The sequence below is a fragment of the Dama dama genome, chromosome X, assembly GCF_033118175.1.
Source record: "Dama dama isolate Ldn47 chromosome X, ASM3311817v1, whole genome shotgun sequence".
Classification (NCBI taxonomy): domain Eukaryota; kingdom Metazoa; phylum Chordata; class Mammalia; order Artiodactyla; family Cervidae; genus Dama; species Dama dama.
In genome coordinates, this window is record NC_083714.1 from 32,661,386 (window position 1) to 32,682,153 (window position 20,768).

General features: G+C 40.0%; 1 protein-coding gene and 1 non-coding gene across 2 annotated transcripts in view; one reads left to right on the forward strand and one right to left on the reverse strand.

Annotated features, from left to right (window-relative positions):
• Positions 1 to 986: 986 nt before the first annotated feature.
• ZDHHC9 (zinc finger DHHC-type palmitoyltransferase 9) overlaps positions 987 to 20,768 on the reverse strand; it is a 28,238-nt gene continuing 8,456 nt past the window's right edge. The window contains exons 2-9 of the mRNA XM_061136984.1: positions 18,669 to 18,829; positions 14,642 to 14,800; positions 9,680 to 9,817; positions 8,725 to 8,773; positions 7,866 to 7,968; positions 6,655 to 6,758; positions 6,178 to 6,274; positions 987 to 2,945 (exon numbers count right to left, since the gene is read on the reverse strand). Of these exons, the coding sequence (XP_060992967.1) occupies positions 2,832 to 2,945; positions 6,178 to 6,274; positions 6,655 to 6,758; positions 7,866 to 7,968; positions 8,725 to 8,773; positions 9,680 to 9,817; positions 14,642 to 14,800; positions 18,669 to 18,829 (925 nt within the window). The 3' untranslated portion in view covers positions 987 to 2,831. The remainder of the gene's footprint in view (positions 2,946 to 6,177; positions 6,275 to 6,654; positions 6,759 to 7,865; positions 7,969 to 8,724; positions 8,774 to 9,679; positions 9,818 to 14,641; positions 14,801 to 18,668; positions 18,830 to 20,768) is intronic.
• Positions 18,123 to 18,195, forward strand: TRNAG-CCC (transfer RNA glycine (anticodon CCC)). The gene has a single exon. It is a non-coding gene; the product is annotated as a tRNA-Gly (tRNA).

Here is a 20,768-nt window from a genome sequence, read left to right on the forward strand (position 1 = left end):
ATTTAGAACCCACTGCTGCCACTGGTGAAAAAAGCAAAGGGGGAGATGGTGTTCTTATCTAGGGCGAAGGGGGCCCCAGGGCCGAAGGGACATGAAAAATAAAAAGGCCCGAAAGGGTCAAATTCCACCAGCCCCCAGAGGTTTTGGATTCATTCCAACCATCCCGGCCTGGGGAAGTGGGGAACATAGGAACTTAAGGAATGGGGAGGAAGGGGAGAGGTGGAAAGAATGTCAGCCATTGAAAAGAGTAAACAATTTAAAGCCTATTCCCCTGGGAAGGACCAATTCATCAATCTCCACTCTGATCAGAACTCAGACTAGGAACAGTCCCAGCTGGTGCATGGTATGAATGGACAGATCTTCAGGCCAAGGTCTTAAATATAGAAGATTTATAAAGGAAAAGAACAAGGGCAGGGAGTAGGGAAAACCAGAAGCTTTAAAAAAATCATTTCATACTAGTGATAAGGGGTTTCCATTTTGACCCTTCACCACAGGAAAAGACAGCTTCTCTAATGGACCCAAGGGTCAACAGAAGAGTGGCTGAGGTAAATTGGAGGAGGAGAGAAGACATGGGCTGAGACAAGATGGGCTGAGAACTGACTAAAAACAGTTTCATCTGAGTGGCAAGCTAACTGAAAAAAATCTAGTATCTTCCCAACTTTCCAGGCTTGGCTTTATTTTGAACTGACTAAAATCTAACTACAAGGACAAAACCGAGAGAGCCAGAAAAAGAATGGGAAAGCAGAGGCAGATAGGACAGGAATCAGAGTCGGTCACAGTCCCAGTCTCTCTGTCTCTCCAAGGACTGCTAACCTCAAACCCTGCTACAAGGAAAATAGGAAGACAGAGAAAAATCTGGGAGCAGTCAAGTTTCATTACTTTTGATTAACTGGGGAGAATGAAACAGGAATTGGTAAGGAATTTTGATTAGAGACCATTTAAAAAGAAATATATACCATCACTCGTAAAAGATCACTAACAAAATATTTCCGGGGGCAGGGGGCTGATGAGCCTGCTTTAATAACCAAGATTCATCTGCAATTAAAACCATCCATCTGCATAAAAACAATATCCTAATAAAGAACTTGTTCTGTTACTTTAATATAACCCTTGACCCTCCCAATCTTTCTAACACTGTCCATGGCCTTGAAAGGCTTTTCTTCATAGTTCAGAATAAGGTAAACTTCAACCCAGAGTGTAAAAGCGATCAGTGGAGAGTTTGGGAGCAATCTCTCCAACCCAAGGGTCCCCTGGAAAAGGGAAGTATGGGTAGTAGTAACAAGCAACCCCTTCAACCCCCACCCCCTCAACACCGCCACACAAAGATACTTACACCCCACAGTGGTTCCTGAAGTGGAAGGGGAAGGAGGAGGCAGGCAGTTTGCATTAGACACAGTTTAATCACCTTCAAATAGATTAAAAGTTCTGGTTTACACTCCCCCCCTCCCCAGAAGTCATCCAGACAGGACCCTGGCTTAGAAAGAGAAAAACACAGGTGCTCTAGGAAATATAGCCACATATAATACATAAATTTTCTTCCCTGAAATAGAGCAGGTCCTGAGCAGAGCTGACTGGGGGCCACAACCCACCCCCAGGGTGAAGCGACTCTGGGACTCTGCCGGTGGAAGTGCTGGAAGAGTGGGGCCTGGAGGAAGCCCCTGGTGTGGTTACCAAGCCCGAGATGGGCCAAGGCCTTGGAGTGGGTTACCCGGGAGGGCAGCAGTGCGGGGCTTTCCCTCCTCGCTCAGCCGAGGCCTAATGGAAGTACTTGTTATCCTCTTTTTTGTATTATTTTTTTTGTTTGTTTTGAGGGGATACAGGGGGAGAGGAGAGGAGAGGAGAGCCTCTCTGTGCCTTGGTTTCCCCATTTGTGCATACAGGGCCTCTACAGGCCTCACACAGGGAGTCTGAGGGGGTAGTGTTTAAGTGAGCACTCAGGCTTCCTCTGAGGAAAAGGAACCACCAAAGTGCAGACTTTTATTACTGCCGTTCCTGCTCCCAACGGGAACAAGAGTCAAAAGGAAAGCAAATTAAAAGGGGCTAGTGAGAGAGGAGGAGAGATGAGACAGAGAGTGCGAGGGGCCATGCCGTTGGCATCTCATAAGTTCTTATTGAGAATGGCACAGGTAGTAAAAAGTTTCTGGGTAGTCTACAAGAAATGTAAATTGTTATCTATACTGCAACTACTTACATATATCTCACGGGAAAAGAGTGGGGCTTAGGTGTTAAGAGAGTGGACAGGGGACAAAGGAGAAGCTACACGAATAAATACAACAACTGGAAGCTACCTGCCCCGTTCCTGAAAGGATTTGCTGGCAATGTTGGCACTTTGGAGCCGTGAGAATCCTCCAACCCTACTCTCCATCCTCCTCCATTCTGAAGGCCTCGAGAATCCAGGTAGAATGCCCTGGCCAGCAGTCTCTGTGACTGCCTCTGGACTCGTGACATGCAGCAACTTGAGGGGATTTGAGCCAGTCTCAAGGAACTTTACCCCAGGATTGGGCCAGTGACCCCAAGCAAGAGAGCTGGGATCTGGAGGGAAGAGAGGGGAGTCCAAAGAGACTCCGTGGCTGAGGCCATGGAAAACCAGTGCCAGGGCCCAAGGGACCCATTTGTCCAGTTACCAGAGGTGACTGACATCTTCTGCGACTGCTTAGAGTCCAGAAATTAAAAAAGCTTGCAGCAAGAAAATGCCAGTTTACAACAGGGTGAATAAAGACCAAAGAAAAACAGTGAGAGGAACAGCTTACTCTCTCTCTGTCTCAGGTTTACCTTCTCCCCTTAAATCTCTCACAGCCCTAATCAAACACAAAAGTCTCTTCCATAATAGGCTACTTCTCAGCTTCCATCACCTCCTGTGGGGGCTCTGGGGGCTCTGGGGGTGGCATCTCTTCAGGAGTGCTGGTGTCCTCTGGCATCTCATTGCTTAGATGGTCTATTGGAGCCTGAGAAGGAAAAGATATCAAAGTCAATACAAAGGTCTCCCACAGAATCCAAGTGGAGATAATCCATTGACACTGAACTCATCCTCTGAACCCATTAACCACACTGATGGCTAGAGATATGCTCCCACCAGCCCGAAACTCAGAACCAAAACTAGACTATTGTCTTCTCAACAGAAGGCAATTGAAGTCTGAGTTCTACTCTTAACTGCCTGTTGTGGACAGATGTTTCCATTATTATTCATGATAATAATAAACAGGACCACAAATAATTACACAGATCACCTTCCCTCTTTCACAACAGAATATTATAACATACATGTCTCACAAGGTCTGACACAGTGGCTCTCAATCTTTTTTGGGCCCTAATAGGTGGCTCACTAGAACAGTGATTCTAAACCAAAGAGGGTAGGGTGGCTAAATCTTCAGATGGTATATCTGCTTTAAAAATATCTCCTGAATGATACAGTCAGGGAAGTCTCCAAAATAATTTCATTTATATTATGTGAAAGTGAAAGTTTCTCAGTCGTGTCCAACTCTTCGTGACTTCATGGACTGTAGCCCGCCAGGCTCCTCTGTCCATGGAATTCTCCAGGAAAGAATACTGGAGTGGGTAGCCATTCCCTTCTCCAGGGGATCTTCTGAACCCAGGGATCAAACCCAGGTCTCCCGCAGGGCACGCGGATTCTTTATGACCTGAGCCACCAGGGAAGCCCATTTATATTATAATAACATCAAAAAGAATAAAATACTTATGAATAAGGGTAACAAAAGAAATATAAAACTTATACTCCGGAAACTACAAAACATTGTTGAAAGAAATTTTAAAAGACCTACATAAATGAGATTAAAGCCCATATTATTGGCTCAGAAGACTTAATCATGTTAGGATGATAATATTCTCCAAATTACTTCCCTGGTGGCTCAGACGGTAAAGCGGCTGTCTACAACACGGGAGACCTGGGTTCGATCCCTGGGTCGGGAAGATTCCCTGGAGAAGGAAATGGCAACCCACTCCAGTACTCTTGCCTAGAAAATCCCATGGACGGAGGAGCCTGGTGCAGACTACTGTCCGTGGGGTTGCAAAGAGTCGGACATGACTGAGTGATTCAATACAATCCCCATCAAAATTTCAGCTGGTACATCTGCAGAAATTGATAAGTTGATTCTAGGAGTCATATGGAACCACAACCAAAACAATTAAATAAAGAATAAATTTGGAGGACTCACACTTCATAAATTCAAAACTTACTACAATGCTACAGTAACCCAGATAGTGCAATACTGGCATAGGAATAAACTTATTGATCAGTGGAATAGGACTGAAAGTCCAGAAACAGATTCTCACATTTATGATCAACTGATTTTTGACAAGGGTACCACAACAATTCAACAGAGTAAGGATAATCTTCAACAAACTGTGCCAAGACAACTGGATATCCATATGCAAAATAAAGAACTTGAACCCTCTACCTCATACAATATGCAAAATAACTCAAAATGGATCAAAGACCTAAATATAAGAGCTAAAACTATAAAACTCTTAGAAGAAAACAGAGTATAAATCTTCATGACCTTGGATTAGGCAATGGTTTCTTAGATCTGACAATGCAAGCACAAGCAAAAACAACAACCAAAATAGATAAATTAGACTACACAAAACTGAAATCTTTTGTGCTTGAAAGGACACCATCAAGTGAAAAGACAATATATAAAATGGGAGAATCTTTGCAAATCAAATCTCTAAGGGATTTACATACAGAATAAAGAACTCTTACAACTCAACAATTTAAAAAACCCAAACAATCCAATTTAAAAATGGACAAAGGATCTGAATAGACACTTCTTCAAAGAAGAAGATACACAACTGGCCAATAAACTCATGAAAAGATGCTCAATATCATTATGCATCAGTAAAATGCAAATCAAAACTACCATGATATATGGCTGCACACACACAAGGATGGCTAGAATCAAAATGGTGGATGATAATAACAAGTGTTGCCCAAAATATGGAGAAACTGGAACCCTCATATGCAACTGGTGGGGGTGAGAAAATGGTACAGCCACTCTGGAAAACAGTGCAGCCATTCCTCAAAAGGTTAAACATAAAATTATTATATGACCCAGTAATTTCAATTTCATGCATATAGCCAAGAGAAATGAAAACATATGTCCATGTAAAAACTTGCATACACATGCTAATTTCAGCATTATTCATAATAACCAAAAGGTGGAAACAATCTAAATGTCTATCAATTGATGAACGTATAAGTAATATGTGGTCTATCCATATAATGGAATATTATCCAGCCATATAAAGGAAAAAAGTACTGCCACAAGCTACAACATGGATGAACCTTGAAAATACAATCCTAAATGAAAGAGGACAGTCACAAAAGACCACATATAATACGAGTGCATTTACATGAAATATACTGAACAAACAAGTCTACAGGAAAAGAAAACAAATTAACAGTTGCCTAGGGATGGGGCTGAGGGAACTGGGGGGAAAGGAACAGTGACTGCTAATGGGTACAGGGTTTTGGGGGGGGAGGGAAAGGCAATGAAAACGTTTTAAAATTGATTGCTGTGATGATAGCAAAATTCTGTGAATATATCACAAACCAGTGAATCCTACATTTTTAACTGAGATTTTATGGTATCTGAATCATATCTCAATAGAGCTACTATTTAAAAAGAAAGTTCAACTAATAACTTCTTAGGAACATACGTTATTAAAGCATATCTGAGCAGCATAGCTGGGAGAGTTTCCATAACACCTGCATATTCCAGAGAAGAAGCCCCCTTCTATCAAGGTAACCACACCACTAACTCCAACCCACTCCCCTGACCACTATCATTGCTCCTATAGCATTTTATTCTTCCCTCATCAAGACACTTGTCATTGTACCAATAGCCTGTTTTATTGTCTCTCATCCCCACTACACAATGAGGTCTGTAAGAGCAGGGACATCGCGTGCCTTGTTCATTGGTATATCCTTAGCACACTGGCTGGCACAAAATGTTGGAGAAACGACTAGATCTTAATCTATGTCAAGGGCAAAAATATCTTAAGAAAATGTCAGCACAGAAGCAGACACAGGGAAGCTGGAATGATTGGACACAAAATTGCCTAATTATATCGCTAAGGTATAAATTTAGCCTATACCCTCTACCACAGAATCAGTCTTAAAGTCTAAAAGCTTTAAAAAAAAAAGTCAGGAACACTTACTGGGCCCTGAGGCAAAAGGCTGGTACTCGCCTCTTGAGTACTGGGGGGTCGACTTCCGCTTTCCTCCAGTGGCAAAATACCCCTTCGATCCAGCACACTGAAGGAGATAGCAGAGTTAACAAAACACTTTGCATCCACCTGTCCATCCACCCACATCTGCTTTCTGTGTGCCCTTCGGCAGTCTAGCCTGATCCAAGCACACATCTCCTGCCTTCCATTCACTTCTTTCTTCCACAAATCATAGAATACCACATTAACAAAGGAATAAACAGATGAAATAAGAATGAAAGGTCATTCCTTCAAAACAACCAGCCTGTGGTCTATGGTCCATGTAGATATGGCACCCAGGGACAATCCCTGGGAAGCCCTCTTTTGACACCAAGAGGCCATGTTCAGAAGAACGCATCAGACCAGGTGACAGGATTGGGTCTAACTGCTTGTCCCAAGAGTTCCAGAACCTTCCAGTCCTTTGAGTACCTGGGGGGCAAGGGGCCACACAGCACTTCACAGCAGTTCTTCACAATGTTGCCATGGCTATAGGGATTCTGGACACGATTCTTCCCTGTCCATGAGCCTTTGATCTGAAAGATAAAAGCCAAGGCTTACATTAAACATTAGGTTGAAGAAATACATAGAGCATGGGAAGATGGAAAAGTTCTAGAGATGGATGTTAGCAATGGTTGCACAACACTGTCAATGTACTAATGCCACTGAATTGTACACTTAAAAATGGTTTAAGGTGGTGCATTTTATGCTACATGTCTTTTACCACAATAGAAAAAAAAAGAAGTATATGCATAGCCTTGGAAAAGTATTCACAATAGAGTTGAAAATGCAGATACCTGAGCGTTATATATTATTTCCATTTAAAAATACATAATATTCATGTCAATGTATGGCAAAACCACAATATTGTAAAGTAATTAGCCTCCAATAAAAATAAATAAATTTATTTTTAAAAAAAGAAAAAAAAGAAATCCAGACTGAAAAAAAAACATAATATACTCACATAAACAAACATGGGAACAAGTCTAGACAAGTCTAGAAGACTACAGATCATATCATAACAATGGTGAGGCCTAGGAGGTAAAATTACAGGGACTTATTTGCTATTTTTTGTTTATCTTTAGTTTCTGATTTTCTACAATAAATATGGATTAATCAGTAACTTTTTAAAAGCAAGGATGTAGGGATTTCCCTGCTGGTCCAGTGGCTAAGACTATGAGCTCTCAATGCAGGGGGCCCAGGTTCGATCCCTGGTCAGGGAACTAGATCCCACATGCCACAACTAAAAGATTTCATGTGCCGCAACTAAGACCCTGTGCAGCTAAATAAGTTAAATAAATAAAAATAAATATTTTAAAAAAATAAAATAAAAGCAAGGATGCAATTCAATGCAACTGTCCCTCTCCATTCCAAACCCAGTTAGTTAACTTTTAAGGATGTATGAACATCTGAAGACCTGTGCCTACCCAACCATTCAGTCTCTTCTTCCTCATTCCCTATGGGCATTCAGCTCCCAAAAAACCAGTGTGCTTGTTCTTCTACACACCTGGTTTAACCATCTCCCACACCTGGCTTCTGCCTGCCTCAACCTCCCAGACCCTGGAGACAGCTCTCTAGCCGGTAATTAGAGAATAGGCTTTTGGTAGAAGAATATGTGATGAGGAGAGGAAAAGCTGACTCACATCTTCATTGGTTGTCTGGTTGAGAGCCACAAGGAAAGTGTGGAATCCAGTCAGTCCCACGACGGACCAGAGCGTGAAGAAGCAAATGAGTACTTCTAGAACAGTGAGGTGTTGTTAAGGAATGTTGAAGACGCCACACCAGGGGATTTAATGCCTCGGCCCATGCTCATGGCACCAATCACACCATCTTTACCCCTTGGAACATACATCACAAATATATATCCACTTATAACAATGGATGAATTCTAAACTCACTGGCTGTATCCCTCATGAAAAGTAACAGACTCCTGTTTATACACTACAAGGAGCTCTCTAACAGATTTAGTGTATTTAGATGTTTGTCTGTTTATTCATCACTGGCTCTTTGAAAGGGACATTTAGGAGGGGTCCAAAGCAAAACAACCATGGTCATCTCTGCCACCAGAAAACAAACTCTATAAACAAAAAATTGGTGGGAAAAAAAACCAGAATGTGATTTCTAGAAATCCCAGTTGAACCTCCTTCTCTAAAATGTAACTGCTGTACAAAATAAGCCTTAGCTGTAACAGGAAGGTGGGACTTCTAGTGACACAAGAGGTCTATTGAGAGCAAAGTACAGCCCACTAGAGAAGGCAGGGCTGAGCCTGGGATCAGAAGGACTTGGGAGGGAAGCAGTGGAGGCAAGGGTGAAAAAAAGACCTCCCTTTCAGCCCCAGCCATTTTCCATTCTGGTTGCTACCACTAAGACTACATTTTTCAATTTTAGACATTGGCAGTCTCTGACGTCTGAAAAATGAGATGGTGGAGAACTGCAGACAGAAAGCACGCTGAAAAGTAGTTTAAGAGGGCTGCACAGGGACCTACTGCCAGGGGAGGATATGTTCCAGGAGTTTCTTTCAATGTCTCCAGGAAGCCAATTTTCAAGGATTCTGTGAAATTGGGAGGAGGAGTAGAAAGATTAGTAACTTCAGTAAAAAATACCCACATACTCTAGTGCCTACTCACTTTCTCCACCCCCCCCCATCCTTGTTACAAGCTGGCAAGAGATAAGCCCTCATTCAGTTAAGGGACTCACCTATAAGTTGGTGCTCTCTTGACTAAAGGGTTCACCTTTCCAACGCAGGACCCAATACTGGACTAGAGAGTCAGCCACAAGCCCAGCATCTGGCTCCCCTCCCTTCTCCCTAACCTCCAGCTATGGGCATGGAGGGGGAAATGCATTCATAGGTGAAAGAAACCAGGAATATCCAAGAAAAATCCTCTCTTCACCAATCTATATCCCTCCACTGTCCAAAATCCAGCTCAGCACTCATCTCTTCCCAGGGAGCTACCCTGAGAAAGACCACTCCTTTAACTCCACATCCTGTCTGTCCTTGGGTTATTGGATGTGTGGGGATGTGTGCATGTGCAGACGTGCACAAGTGTATGTTTTCTATCTTCCAAAGCAGACCATGAGCCACTAAGACATTTCTCTGGTATAACCCCTTCTACCACGTGATGCCAAGCAGTTCTTATGAGGCAGAAGAGAGGACACATACACCAAAAATACATCCCCAGCCTTTGGGATCACCTGGGACATGCCAGGTACTCTAGGGACAAACCAGTAATTATGGTCCCGATACCCAGCAGAGGGCCACTGAGAAGGCCAACATGCTCAGTAAATCCTGAGGTTTGGAGCTCTGCTCAGGAGCAGACAGTAGTGCTCACTTATAACTGGTCCTAAGGTGCCTTTGCAATGGGAAAGTGCCCCCAGGATATGGAACCACTCCCCTAAGCTGTCCTCAAGTCTTCTCCCCCCACCCACCCTTCCAACAGACACTACCCTGTATACTCACTGAGGGCCACATAGACGATGTTGAAGGCGAAGACATAGATCGTGAGGAGGGAGAGAGATAGGATGAAGAGGTAGAAGTAGCGGTAGTTCCTCTTTCCAACACAATTCCCCACCCAGGGGCAGTGATGGTCGAAGCGCTCTGTGGGAGAAAGAGACAGTCCAGTGCCAAAGCCTCCAAAACGAAGCACAACATCCACCATCCACTTCATACCTAATTCCCAGACCCCTAGGATCCTTGCGTACTGCAACTGTAAAAAATACTGGTTTTTATTTTTCGCAATGTTTTCACAGCCATCTCCTTCGATCCCCACAACCACCCTGGAAGATGGGCAAAAGAAGATAATCTTTTCTCCATTTTACAGATAAGGAAACTGGGATACTGAGGGGTTAAGTGATCTGTCTCACTGTCAGTTAACAGCACAGAGCTCGTTTTTCCAAAGAAAAGTCTTAGTATATGAGTCTACTAAGTGCAGGAAGAATAAATCAGTATAAATAGCCAAGGGAATTTTGAAAAATGAGTAGTGTGGTTTTTCTTAAACTCCAGTTAGTAAAAAATTATACACCTTAAACGGTGTGGCATAGCTTAATGGAATGGAAATCGCCCAGAAATAGAATATATAAAAATCTTCTGTCTGGGAAAGGCAGTGCTACAAAACCAGTGGTGAAAGTGAAAGCGATGAAAGGCAGTACCATTCCATAAACAATTGGTTACTTGACTGAAAATAAGGTTCAATCTTTTCCCATCACGCTATTTATCAAAAATAATTCTAGATGAATTAAAGAGTTAAATGTAAAAACAAAGTGAAACCTTAAAAAAAACAAAAATACTAGGTGAACATTTGTCTCCTGAATGGAGAAGGGCTTTCTAAGCATAAAAGTAACAGAAAAAAACACAGATGACAAAGAAATGGTTTAACTTCATACACTTTAAAAAATATTTCCTATATGTTAAAAATGCTATCAGGAAAATTAAAGAGGAAGAAAACCCAACAGGAATATATTTGAATTATGTAACTTAGTGTATTAAAAGTCCTTATAAATCAATAATTAAATACAAATACTCCTTCAAGAAAATAGTCAAAAAGCAAAACAGTTAATAATACCACATAAATATATATTAAGTCTTCTGATTCATTAATAAGCCAGTGCAATACTAATACAACAATAAGAAAGTTTTTGCCTATCAAAATAAGGATATATAAAATAATATTCAATGCTAGTGAAAACAGGGTAAAATGTATAATATACTGTTTGTGGAACTACAAATTGATAGAACCTTTCTGGAAAGCAATTTGGGCATATGTATCAAGAGCCTTAATAATGTTCACATCCCTTTGGCAGAATAAATCCATTTTCAGTAATTTCTCATAAGGAACTAGAGAAGAGCACAGGAATTTAGGGTCAATACTTTTTCATTAAATTTTTTATTGTGGTAAAATATATAAAACATACAATTTGCCATTTTAACCTATTTTAAGTGTAAAATTTACTGGCATTAATTACATTCACAGTGTTGTGCAACCATCACAACTACTTATTTCCAAAAATTTTCATCACCCCTAAACAGAAACTCTGTACTCATTAAGTAGTAACTTTCCATTTTCCCCTTCTCCCAGCCCTGGTAACCTCTAATCTTCTTTCGATCTCTATGAATTTGCTTATTCTAGATATTTCACTTAAGTGGAATCATACAATATATGGCCTTTTGCGTCTGACTTCTCTCACTCAGCATGTTTTCAAGACTCATCCATGTTGTAGCATGTATCGACACTTCATTCCTCCTTATGACTGAAAATATTCCATATGGCTATACCACATTTTTGCTTATCTGTTCATTTGTTGAGGGACACTTCGATTGCCTCCATCTTTTGGCTATTGTGAACACTGATGTACAAATATGTTTGAGTTTCTGTTTTTCAATTCTTTTTGGTATTGCTATGGACAGAATTGTGTCATCCCCCCCTCCCTAAAATTCACATGTTGAAGCCCTAAGCTCCAGTGTGACTGTATTTGGAGATATGGCCTCTAAGGAGATAACTAAAGTTAAATGAGATCATAAGGGTGGGGCCCTAATCCAATACAACTGGTAGCCTTATAAGAAAAGGAAGCACCAGAAGTATGCGAGCACAGAGAAAAGGCCAGGTGAGGACACAGCCAGAAGGGGGCCGCCTGCAATCCTCACCAGAAATCCACCCAGTTGGCTCTGTGATTTTGGACCACTAACACCCAGCACTATGACAGAATTAATTTCTGTTATTTAAGTTACTCAGTCTGTGGTATTCTATTATGGCAGCCCAAGCACACTAATACAGGTATATATCCAGGAGTGGAATTGTTGAGCCATATAATTGTAACTTTTTGAAGAACTGCCAAAGTATTCTTCACAGTGGCAGCACCATTTTATATTCCCACCAGAAAAGTATGAAGGTTCCAATTTCACCACATCCCTAAACTTAATAATTTTGATTAATGTGTTATAATAATGAATGAAATAGGATTGTGAATAATATATACTGATAGCAGATTGCCTAAATAGACTAGAATATAGCCATATGATGGATTATGCAGTCATTTAAAATAACATATTCCAGGACTTCCCTGGTGGTCCAGTGGTTAAGACACTGCCTTCCAGTGCAGGGATGTCATGTGGGTTCAGTCCCTAGTCGGGGAACTAAGATCCCACAGGCCATGCAGTGAAGCCAAAATAATAACAATAATATATTCAAAAAACATTTATTAAAGATGTAGAAAAATGCTCAGGATATAACATTAAGTGACAAAGGCAGGACTAAAAACTCTATCATGTATGATCCAATTTTACAAATGAGAGAAAGACTAGAAGGAAATACAACAAAATGGAGAGTGAGTTTGGGATTAAGTTTTATTTACACCTGTACTATCCATCTTTTCTATAATGAATGTGTATTATTTTAATGAATCAAAAAACCCCACAAAGAATAAAATACATCATTTTAAAAACACAATGAGCTGTGTACCAGTCAAAAAAATAAGTGTTAAGAATGGTGCATCTCCTAATTAAAGGGCTGCAGTATCTTTTCAGAAAAAGGAATAAAGATAGCCTTACTTTAAACAAACCTGCCATATAAAAAACATTGGAAAATACATATTTATACAGATATATTTTTACTATATTAAAATCACACTTTTTTTTAATAATACAACTAGTACATGCTCATTGTAGAAAACTTGAAAATAATTTTTTTCTAATGAAGGAAACAAAATCCCTTATAACCCCACAACCTATAGATAATAGACAATAAGCATTCTGGAGTACTTCCATGCATAATTCTTTATATATACTTATATTTTTTCAATGGGTAACTGAGATCACACTATAAATGTAGCCTATCTTCTATTTTATTTCATTCCTCTCTCTAGGATGAGCTTTTCCCATAGACAGAAGTCTACTGTATGAAAGTCCCACAATTTATTTGACCATCTATCTACTGGTGAACAATAAGGCTCTTTCCAATTTTTCATTATTATAATAATCTGGAGGTAAATATGTCCATACCTAAATCATTTACCATATCCCTAATTACTTTTCTTAGGACAGATCCCTAGAAAAGAAGTTAGTGGCATCAAAGAGTATACATGTTCTAAGGCGTGAATTTTACTAGGTTGCCTTCCAAAAAGTTTGTTCCAATTTATACTCTCACCAGTGTAGGATGAAGCATTATCAAGTTATCCTTGATGAATTTCTAGATTTAAAAAGATCTTGTTTTAATTTTTTTCTTTGATGTTGAGTAGAGATGAACACTTTTTTCAGGTTAACTAAGTAATTGCATTTCCTGTTTTATCCGCTGTCCATATTTCTACTGAAATATTAGGGGTTCTTAAAAAATCAACTTGCATGAGCTCTTTATGTTTAAGAATATTAATAAGGAGAGGAAATTCTTTCTGAAAACCGTCACATCAGACTTTCTTGAAATATCAAGTTTCCTGGTTCACTTAAAATGTTTCAATTTCTAAAAATCCTATCTACATATAGCTTTTACCATTTAAAGTAAGATACATCTTCCCACCCTTAATCTAAAAAGAACTGGCTGATAAGAGGAAAGCAATGTACTCAGGCATACTCCATGGCACATGCAAAGAATGCTGGAAGAATTGATAATATTGATAATTGATAATATTTGATATTGATAATATAAGGAACTGCACACACCTGCCTTTCAACACACGTATTTACTGTCTGTTTTTGATCTTTCCCAGGGCTCAGCATACACTAGGCAGTGATTACAATTAAGTCACATATATATGCAGGCAGAAGCACAGACCCCTATATTATGCACACATACACCTGCCACACTTGAAGCAGAAGCAGAGAAACAACAAATGAGGATTTTGGAATTAGACCCTTTCCAGCTTCATACAAACATACACAAAGGTGCTTCACCTATTTCCTCATCTGTAAAATGGGGATAATATCTATCTTATGGTGTTTTTATAAGTCTTAAATGAGAGAAAGGGAAAGCACTTAGCACAGTGCCTAATATATACGAGAAATTCAATCAGTGCTAGCAACTTTTTTCTTCTTGGGAACACCACTTCTTATTTAGCCCTTCCTTCCTCGATGCTGCCCTCCAGTGGACTAGGATTCTCCTCCCCCTCTGTAAAGTGGGCTCCACTTGAAACAGATTCAGCAGAGGAAAATTCAGATTTGAAAAACAGGTAAAGTTTATCTCTTCATTTACAAGAGGTTTTTTTTTTTTTAATTTTTAGACTAGAGGATATTTAAATTATGATCTGATCTACAGAAGTACAGTTGATTTACAACTGTTCAGAAGCTTGTTTCCTATCTCAAGTTTCTTAACTAAATCTAGCTCATTTTCTATCTAAATCTATCTTCCCATCTCCACTGATTTTTCCTGAGAAAAATCACTCTGATCCTCTTCAACTCAGCCTTTTCCCCAGGCAAAGCCCCTTCGGTTTTACTCACCCACACAGTTGTCACAGATGCTGCAATGAGAGGCCCGGGGAGGCCGGAAGATCTTGCATGTATAACAGTATTTCAGTTTCACAATCTGGTTGTTTATCTGGAAATTCTTGATACGAGGGGGTGGTCGCTGGCCTTGGGGCACTGCACCATTGGTAGCTTCTGTAGATCAGTAAAGACAGTTAATATCACCTCTCCAAGAGCAATGAGAATAATCAAAGGTTCCCTAGGCCCACTGTCATCTCCAGACTAGACTCTCAACATCACAAGAGTATCTTCCCAAAACTCCACTGAGTGCCATGCAATTATTTTGTTTACATGTTAAAAAGTGTTTCTTCAAGCTTTTTGGCTGATAACAAAGAAAAACATTCATATAGGAAGAAATAAAAATGGCTAAAAATATATGAAATGAAAATATCCAACTTTACCTATAACCAAAGAAATAAATAATTAACACAAAGTTACCATTTTCACTTTCTATATTAACAAATATTAGAAAGAAAAATACTCAGTGTTGGCAAGGATGGGGAGGAGGTACCAGTAAGCAATATGGCAGTGACTACCAAAATTTTAAATGTGTATACTTTTGACCCAGCAATTCAACTTTTAGGAACTTACCAAATTACAAAGAGATGTACAAATGATGTTAATGCAGAGTATTTGTCACAGAACTCCCTTTTAATAGTGAAAGACTGAAAATAACATCAATATCATAGTAGTAGATTGGTTAAGTAAATTATGATACACACATGGGATGAAATATTATGTAGCCATTTTAAATGATGTATGCATTTTAAATGACACAGGAAAATGTTCACAACATACTGCAAAAGTAAATATATGCATGAAAAAACTGGCAATATTTAGAATCATAAAAACAATTATTTAAAAATACATGCTTATTGCAAAAAAATTTGAAAAAACAGAAAATACAAATAGGAGATAAGAAAAATCACTGAAAATCTCTCAACTCAGGGATATTTATGCATTTTGGTGTATTTCCCTCTATTCAACAGATAAACATTCATAATTTTTTAAATTTGAGATTATATTATAGATACAATTTTATACCTTGTATTTTTCACTTAACATTATACAATGGGCATTTTTCCACAGTTGTTTTTTTCTGAAAACATCATTATCTATATTGTATCATATGCATGTACTGCAATTATTTTAACCAATCCATGTTATTGGGCATTTAAGCTGTCTCTGGAATTTTGCTATTTAAATGATGTTGTATGCAAAAACTTAAAACATTAAAGACAAAGCTTGTTCCCTTTGATCTCCACCCTAATCACAATCTCCTCCTTTTCCTCAAGAATATGTTTACGAGTTAAAATTTATTGCTAAAGCATAAAGAAAAAAAGGAAAACATGTTGAAGTCTGAGCAGTAATATATTAAGTTGCTGTCATTAAAATAGCTAGGAAAAAGAAAAAAAAATGATGCATTAAAAATCCTTCTACGATTATTTGTGTACATCCCAGATTATTTCCTTTAGCTAATCCTGAGAGAAGTGAAATTACTGAGTCAAAGGGTAAGAACCCTTAAAGCTCATGTCACTTATTGCCAAACTGCCTCCCAGACAGATTGTATCAATTTAATGCATGCCCACCCATCTGTAGCATGTGAGAGTGCCTATCTCATTGCACCCTTGCTGTGCAGGGTAATTCTAAAAACAGATTTTTTTCAATTCACTTTGATTTTAAAAATATCTGCCATATGGAACTTTTTTCCTTTTTTTGCAGAGTGGGGTGGATGCTGTGAAATCAAACAATAACAGTGTGACATAAGTCTTAAAAGAATGGGGAGAGCTATTCATTAGAGGATGATATAAGTACCAGCATTTCACCTTAACATTCCTCTGCATGTGCTTTGCATGAAGGCACCTGGGAGACAGAGTTCATGGCTCACCCTCCCCGTGAGGCGGGCTACTATGCAAGGGGACCACATGTCTTCTTCTCTCCCCTACCCAGCCCCCACTCACCGCATACCTAATACAGGGCCAAATGTAAGCTGACAAAAACTTGTTAACATAAACCTATGTATGAACTCAAGAATACACTCTACTATTGAGAGAAACATGCTAAATGCAGAGGTAACAACCTGACAGCTCAAGACTGGGCCCTGGGCCCAGCAATCTGGCAAAACAGAGCTAACCTTGCTAACCGTCTGCTGTGAGAGGCAAGATCACGTCAAAGCACTGCCTTGACCTTCAGTTTCTCCACATGTGAATGGAAAGAGGATGATAAAAGAATAACCCAGAGAGAGCAAACCCTACACTCACAACTGTCCCTTCCTATCTTGCTGCTAACTAGCCCAGGTCTTCCCCAACTCCAGCTGTGCCAACAAACCCCACCTGTTTCCTTCCCACAGCTCCCACCCTCACTGCATCCCTAAGTAGTCTGAGCGCAGATGTGCGCAAACCTATGTCCCCTTAGCACAACTAAAACAGGCTGAAATTTTTTGAAAAGAAATCCACTAAGAAGCAAGATAAACACAGTTAAATAAACAAAAGAAATACAAAAGCTGGAAGCTTTCCAAGCAAGAATATCTAATCAAAACATTGCACATCTTAAACTTACACAATGTCACATGTCAATTATATCTCAATAAAACTGCGGGGGGGGGTGGGGAAGAAACCAACTAGAACTGGGAGAAAACATTTCCTTGACAACAGCACGCATATAAACATTAGGAATAAACTCAGGATGAGAAGTACAGAAACTAAATTACAAACAATAAAAATTGTATCAAAGGGTACAAATTCAGTCTGAAAATACAGAAAAATATACTATCCTCTTGGAGAGGCATATAATATTTATACAAATATAAATTCTCTCAAAAATAATATATAAATGCAATATAATACCTATTAGAACTCTAACATGTTTGTATCTTTTTAATTAAATAAAATAATATTATTATTAATAACATCCCAACAAACAAGCAACAATAACAACAAAGCACCAGAAGGAACTAAAGGCTAACCATGGATTGCCACAGCTTTTAGTCTTAGAAGTCCTGGGTCCCTTTCTTCTACTCTACGTGACTTGGATGCTGACTCTAGCTACTTGAGTATCAGACTTGAGAACAACTTAGGCAGGCACCGACTGCTATTGGATCTGGTGGGCTCCAGTCTCTCTGAGTACTGGCATCAGAGCCTTCTTTTGCAGTGTGAGCTCCTAGGATATCCCCTCCTCGAGTTCTGGAATGTTCTGTTTCAATTCATGAAGGCACCCTGGCTAGCTCCTGGTTAGTACAGCACTTCATCTCTGTCCCAAAGAGCCCTACCCTGAGCTGCAGACTGCACTGTGATGAGCTTGTAACTACTTCCTTTACCATTTCTAGAATTCTCAATGGTTCCTGGCACCATAAATGTCCCCCTTCATCCTGTGTTTCCCTAAAGCAGGAATTCTTAGTTAGAAACCTGTGCGAGTGCTTCAAAAGATCTATGAAGTCCTGAAATTATATCCAGGGACTTTCCTGGTGGTCCAGTGGTTAAGACTCTGAGCTCCCAATGCAGGGGGCCCAGGTTCAATTCCTGGTCAGGGAACTAGATCCCACATGCCAAAAACTAAAAAGATCTTCCACGCCCCAACAAAAATCCCATGTGCCACAACTAAGACCCAGCACAGCCAAATAAATAAATAAAAATAAATATTAAAAAACTGTATGTGTATGATGCATATAAGAATATTTTTATGACGAGAAGGTTTATAGTTTTCATTCAAAAAAATCAAATGAATTGATGACCCCCAAAAAGTTTTTATCTTTTTAATTAAAAATAAAATCCTCTTGGAAACAGTGTAGCAGGACCTTGGTAAGAAATCCTTCCTGAAATGCAACCCAAAAGAGGGAAGAATGAAGTTCACATTCTTTACTGAGTGGTAATGATCTCAGATTCAGGATCTCTGGGGGAAATGACTGGAAGTGAGTGTTAATCTGCAACTATAATTATGATTCCACTCCCTTACCAATCAAAGCCACTCATTGTACAGCATCTTGCCAGCTGGTCAGAAAACCCACCTATCTCCATTTCAATGAAAGCTGCTTCATCTGGTAGGGCCCGAGGGATCACTCCAGGATCACTGAAGCTGGTCCTCAGCAGGGTAGCCATGGAGAACAGGAATAGCATGGCAGCGAACACAGGGATGGCAGGAGACAGCTGAACAGCCAGGTAGCGGCATCTGAAGAAAGCAGACAATTGAACACTTGGTTATTCCTACCCAATACCGACCTCGAATTATTACCAGTATGTCACTCTGGTCTCCACAACAAAATCACAGTACTTCAAGGGCAGGGACATATTGTTTACTTTTCTCAAATTACCAAAACCTCCTAACATATAGTTCTGCACATACTAGGAGCTCAACAAATACATCATTGATTGATGCTACCTATAATATACAGGAGATAGTCTAAGGGACCTCTGATACCCCCAAGCCCAGTCCCTCCCATCAGCCTGCTGGGAGCCACATTTCCTATGCACTTCAGCAAAGGCTCATACTTGTTAAGGTCCGGCATGTAACTGAACCTGGATTGTAAGCACCATAGGTTGCTCTCACTCTGGGAGTGTCTAGAGCTTTTTGTACTTACTCATCTGACATTGGGCCTGAGCTCAAGGAGGGGGAAGAAAAGATAAGGATCAGCCATGAAGCAGAGTCCCAGTGTCAAACAGATGGTATGTCCAGCATGCTCAAAGGCCACTGAAAAGCTTCAGAGATGCTGCCTGACTCTGCAACATCCACTCACTCCTCTTCCTTCCTCAATTAGCTCAGCCAGTAGGTGACCAGTGACCATAAGCAAGTGAATAAGAAAACTGTATCTCTTTAGCACCCCTTCTCAATATCATATTTCTTCCCCTCTTTCCCCTTAACTCACCTGGAAGGCCATTCCTCTCCCTCTCTGGATATCCCAGCTCTACTGGCCTTTCCGATCCAAAGCCAGCAATGCCATCACTGTCACCATTACAACCACAACTTATTGAGCACACACCATATGCACTTGGCTCTTCAGATGCACTGTAGCATCTATTTCTCACACTACATCTGTGATAGCTGAAGCACCTGAGATTTAGTGAGGTCTTGCCTCTTCCAAAGGCCTATCCTAAACTGCACTGTTTTTCACTACGTTGACTTCATCTCCCCCAATTAAACTTCCAAAGAGCAAGAACCTTGCCTTTTAGGAGTGGGAACGCCTGGGTTTAAATTCTGGCTCTACCAGCTCCTAGTTGGGGTAACTGAGTTAACTTCTGTCTCCTTACCTATGAAATGAAGATGATAATAGTAGTATTTCATAGGGTGGTTGTGTGACTCAAAAGCATGAATATAAATAAAATGCTTCGAACTGCTCTTGACACATAGTAAATGCTAAGTAAATGTCAGCTATTAGCATTATCATCATGGATCTCTATCTCCCTGAGCCTAATACAAGTATGGGAACAAAGAAGCTATCAACAAATACTTGTCCAGTTGAACTGAATATCAAACCAAATAAATGGGAATATGTGATGAGAGTTATCACTGACCTATTTTTATTCTCCTTCTCCTGATGCATATTTCCTCCTTCAACACAGAAATCTTGTCTTGGAAGCTAACTATAAGTAGATGAACAAGGACCAGAGGGAGAGTGAAGAAAGTAAGCTAAGGAAAAAGGCTTACCTCATCAGCATGGGGATTAATTAAGCACGCCGCTGTCCACTCGGAGTAGACCTTTAACCCCAGGCTGTACCTTCACTGCACGTTTGGAACAATCCCCATGAGATCCTTCTCCTGCCTCCCTGCCACACACTCAACTGCATGGCGGGTGAGAACCAACCGTACTGCTTGGCTGAGCAATTTGCCATGAAGGTGAACATACGGAGTGAATTTGCAAATGATTTCTGTGGCTTTTTGTTTGCTTGCCTGCTCGTTTGTTTTTTAACAAAATCCTTGCTCTCAGCTTGCTTTTGTATGATTTTCTTTCTTCTCCTAAAATCCAAGGGTAGGGTCTGGCTAACTGAGTTCAGGGTAATGAAGGTCCTTGCAGAGCACGAGCTTGTGGATTTACCCTCTTTTCCACTGCTCCCCTTCACTAGTACAGATAATCAAGAAGTGAATTCAGAAAAGTCATCTGCACTCATCAGGG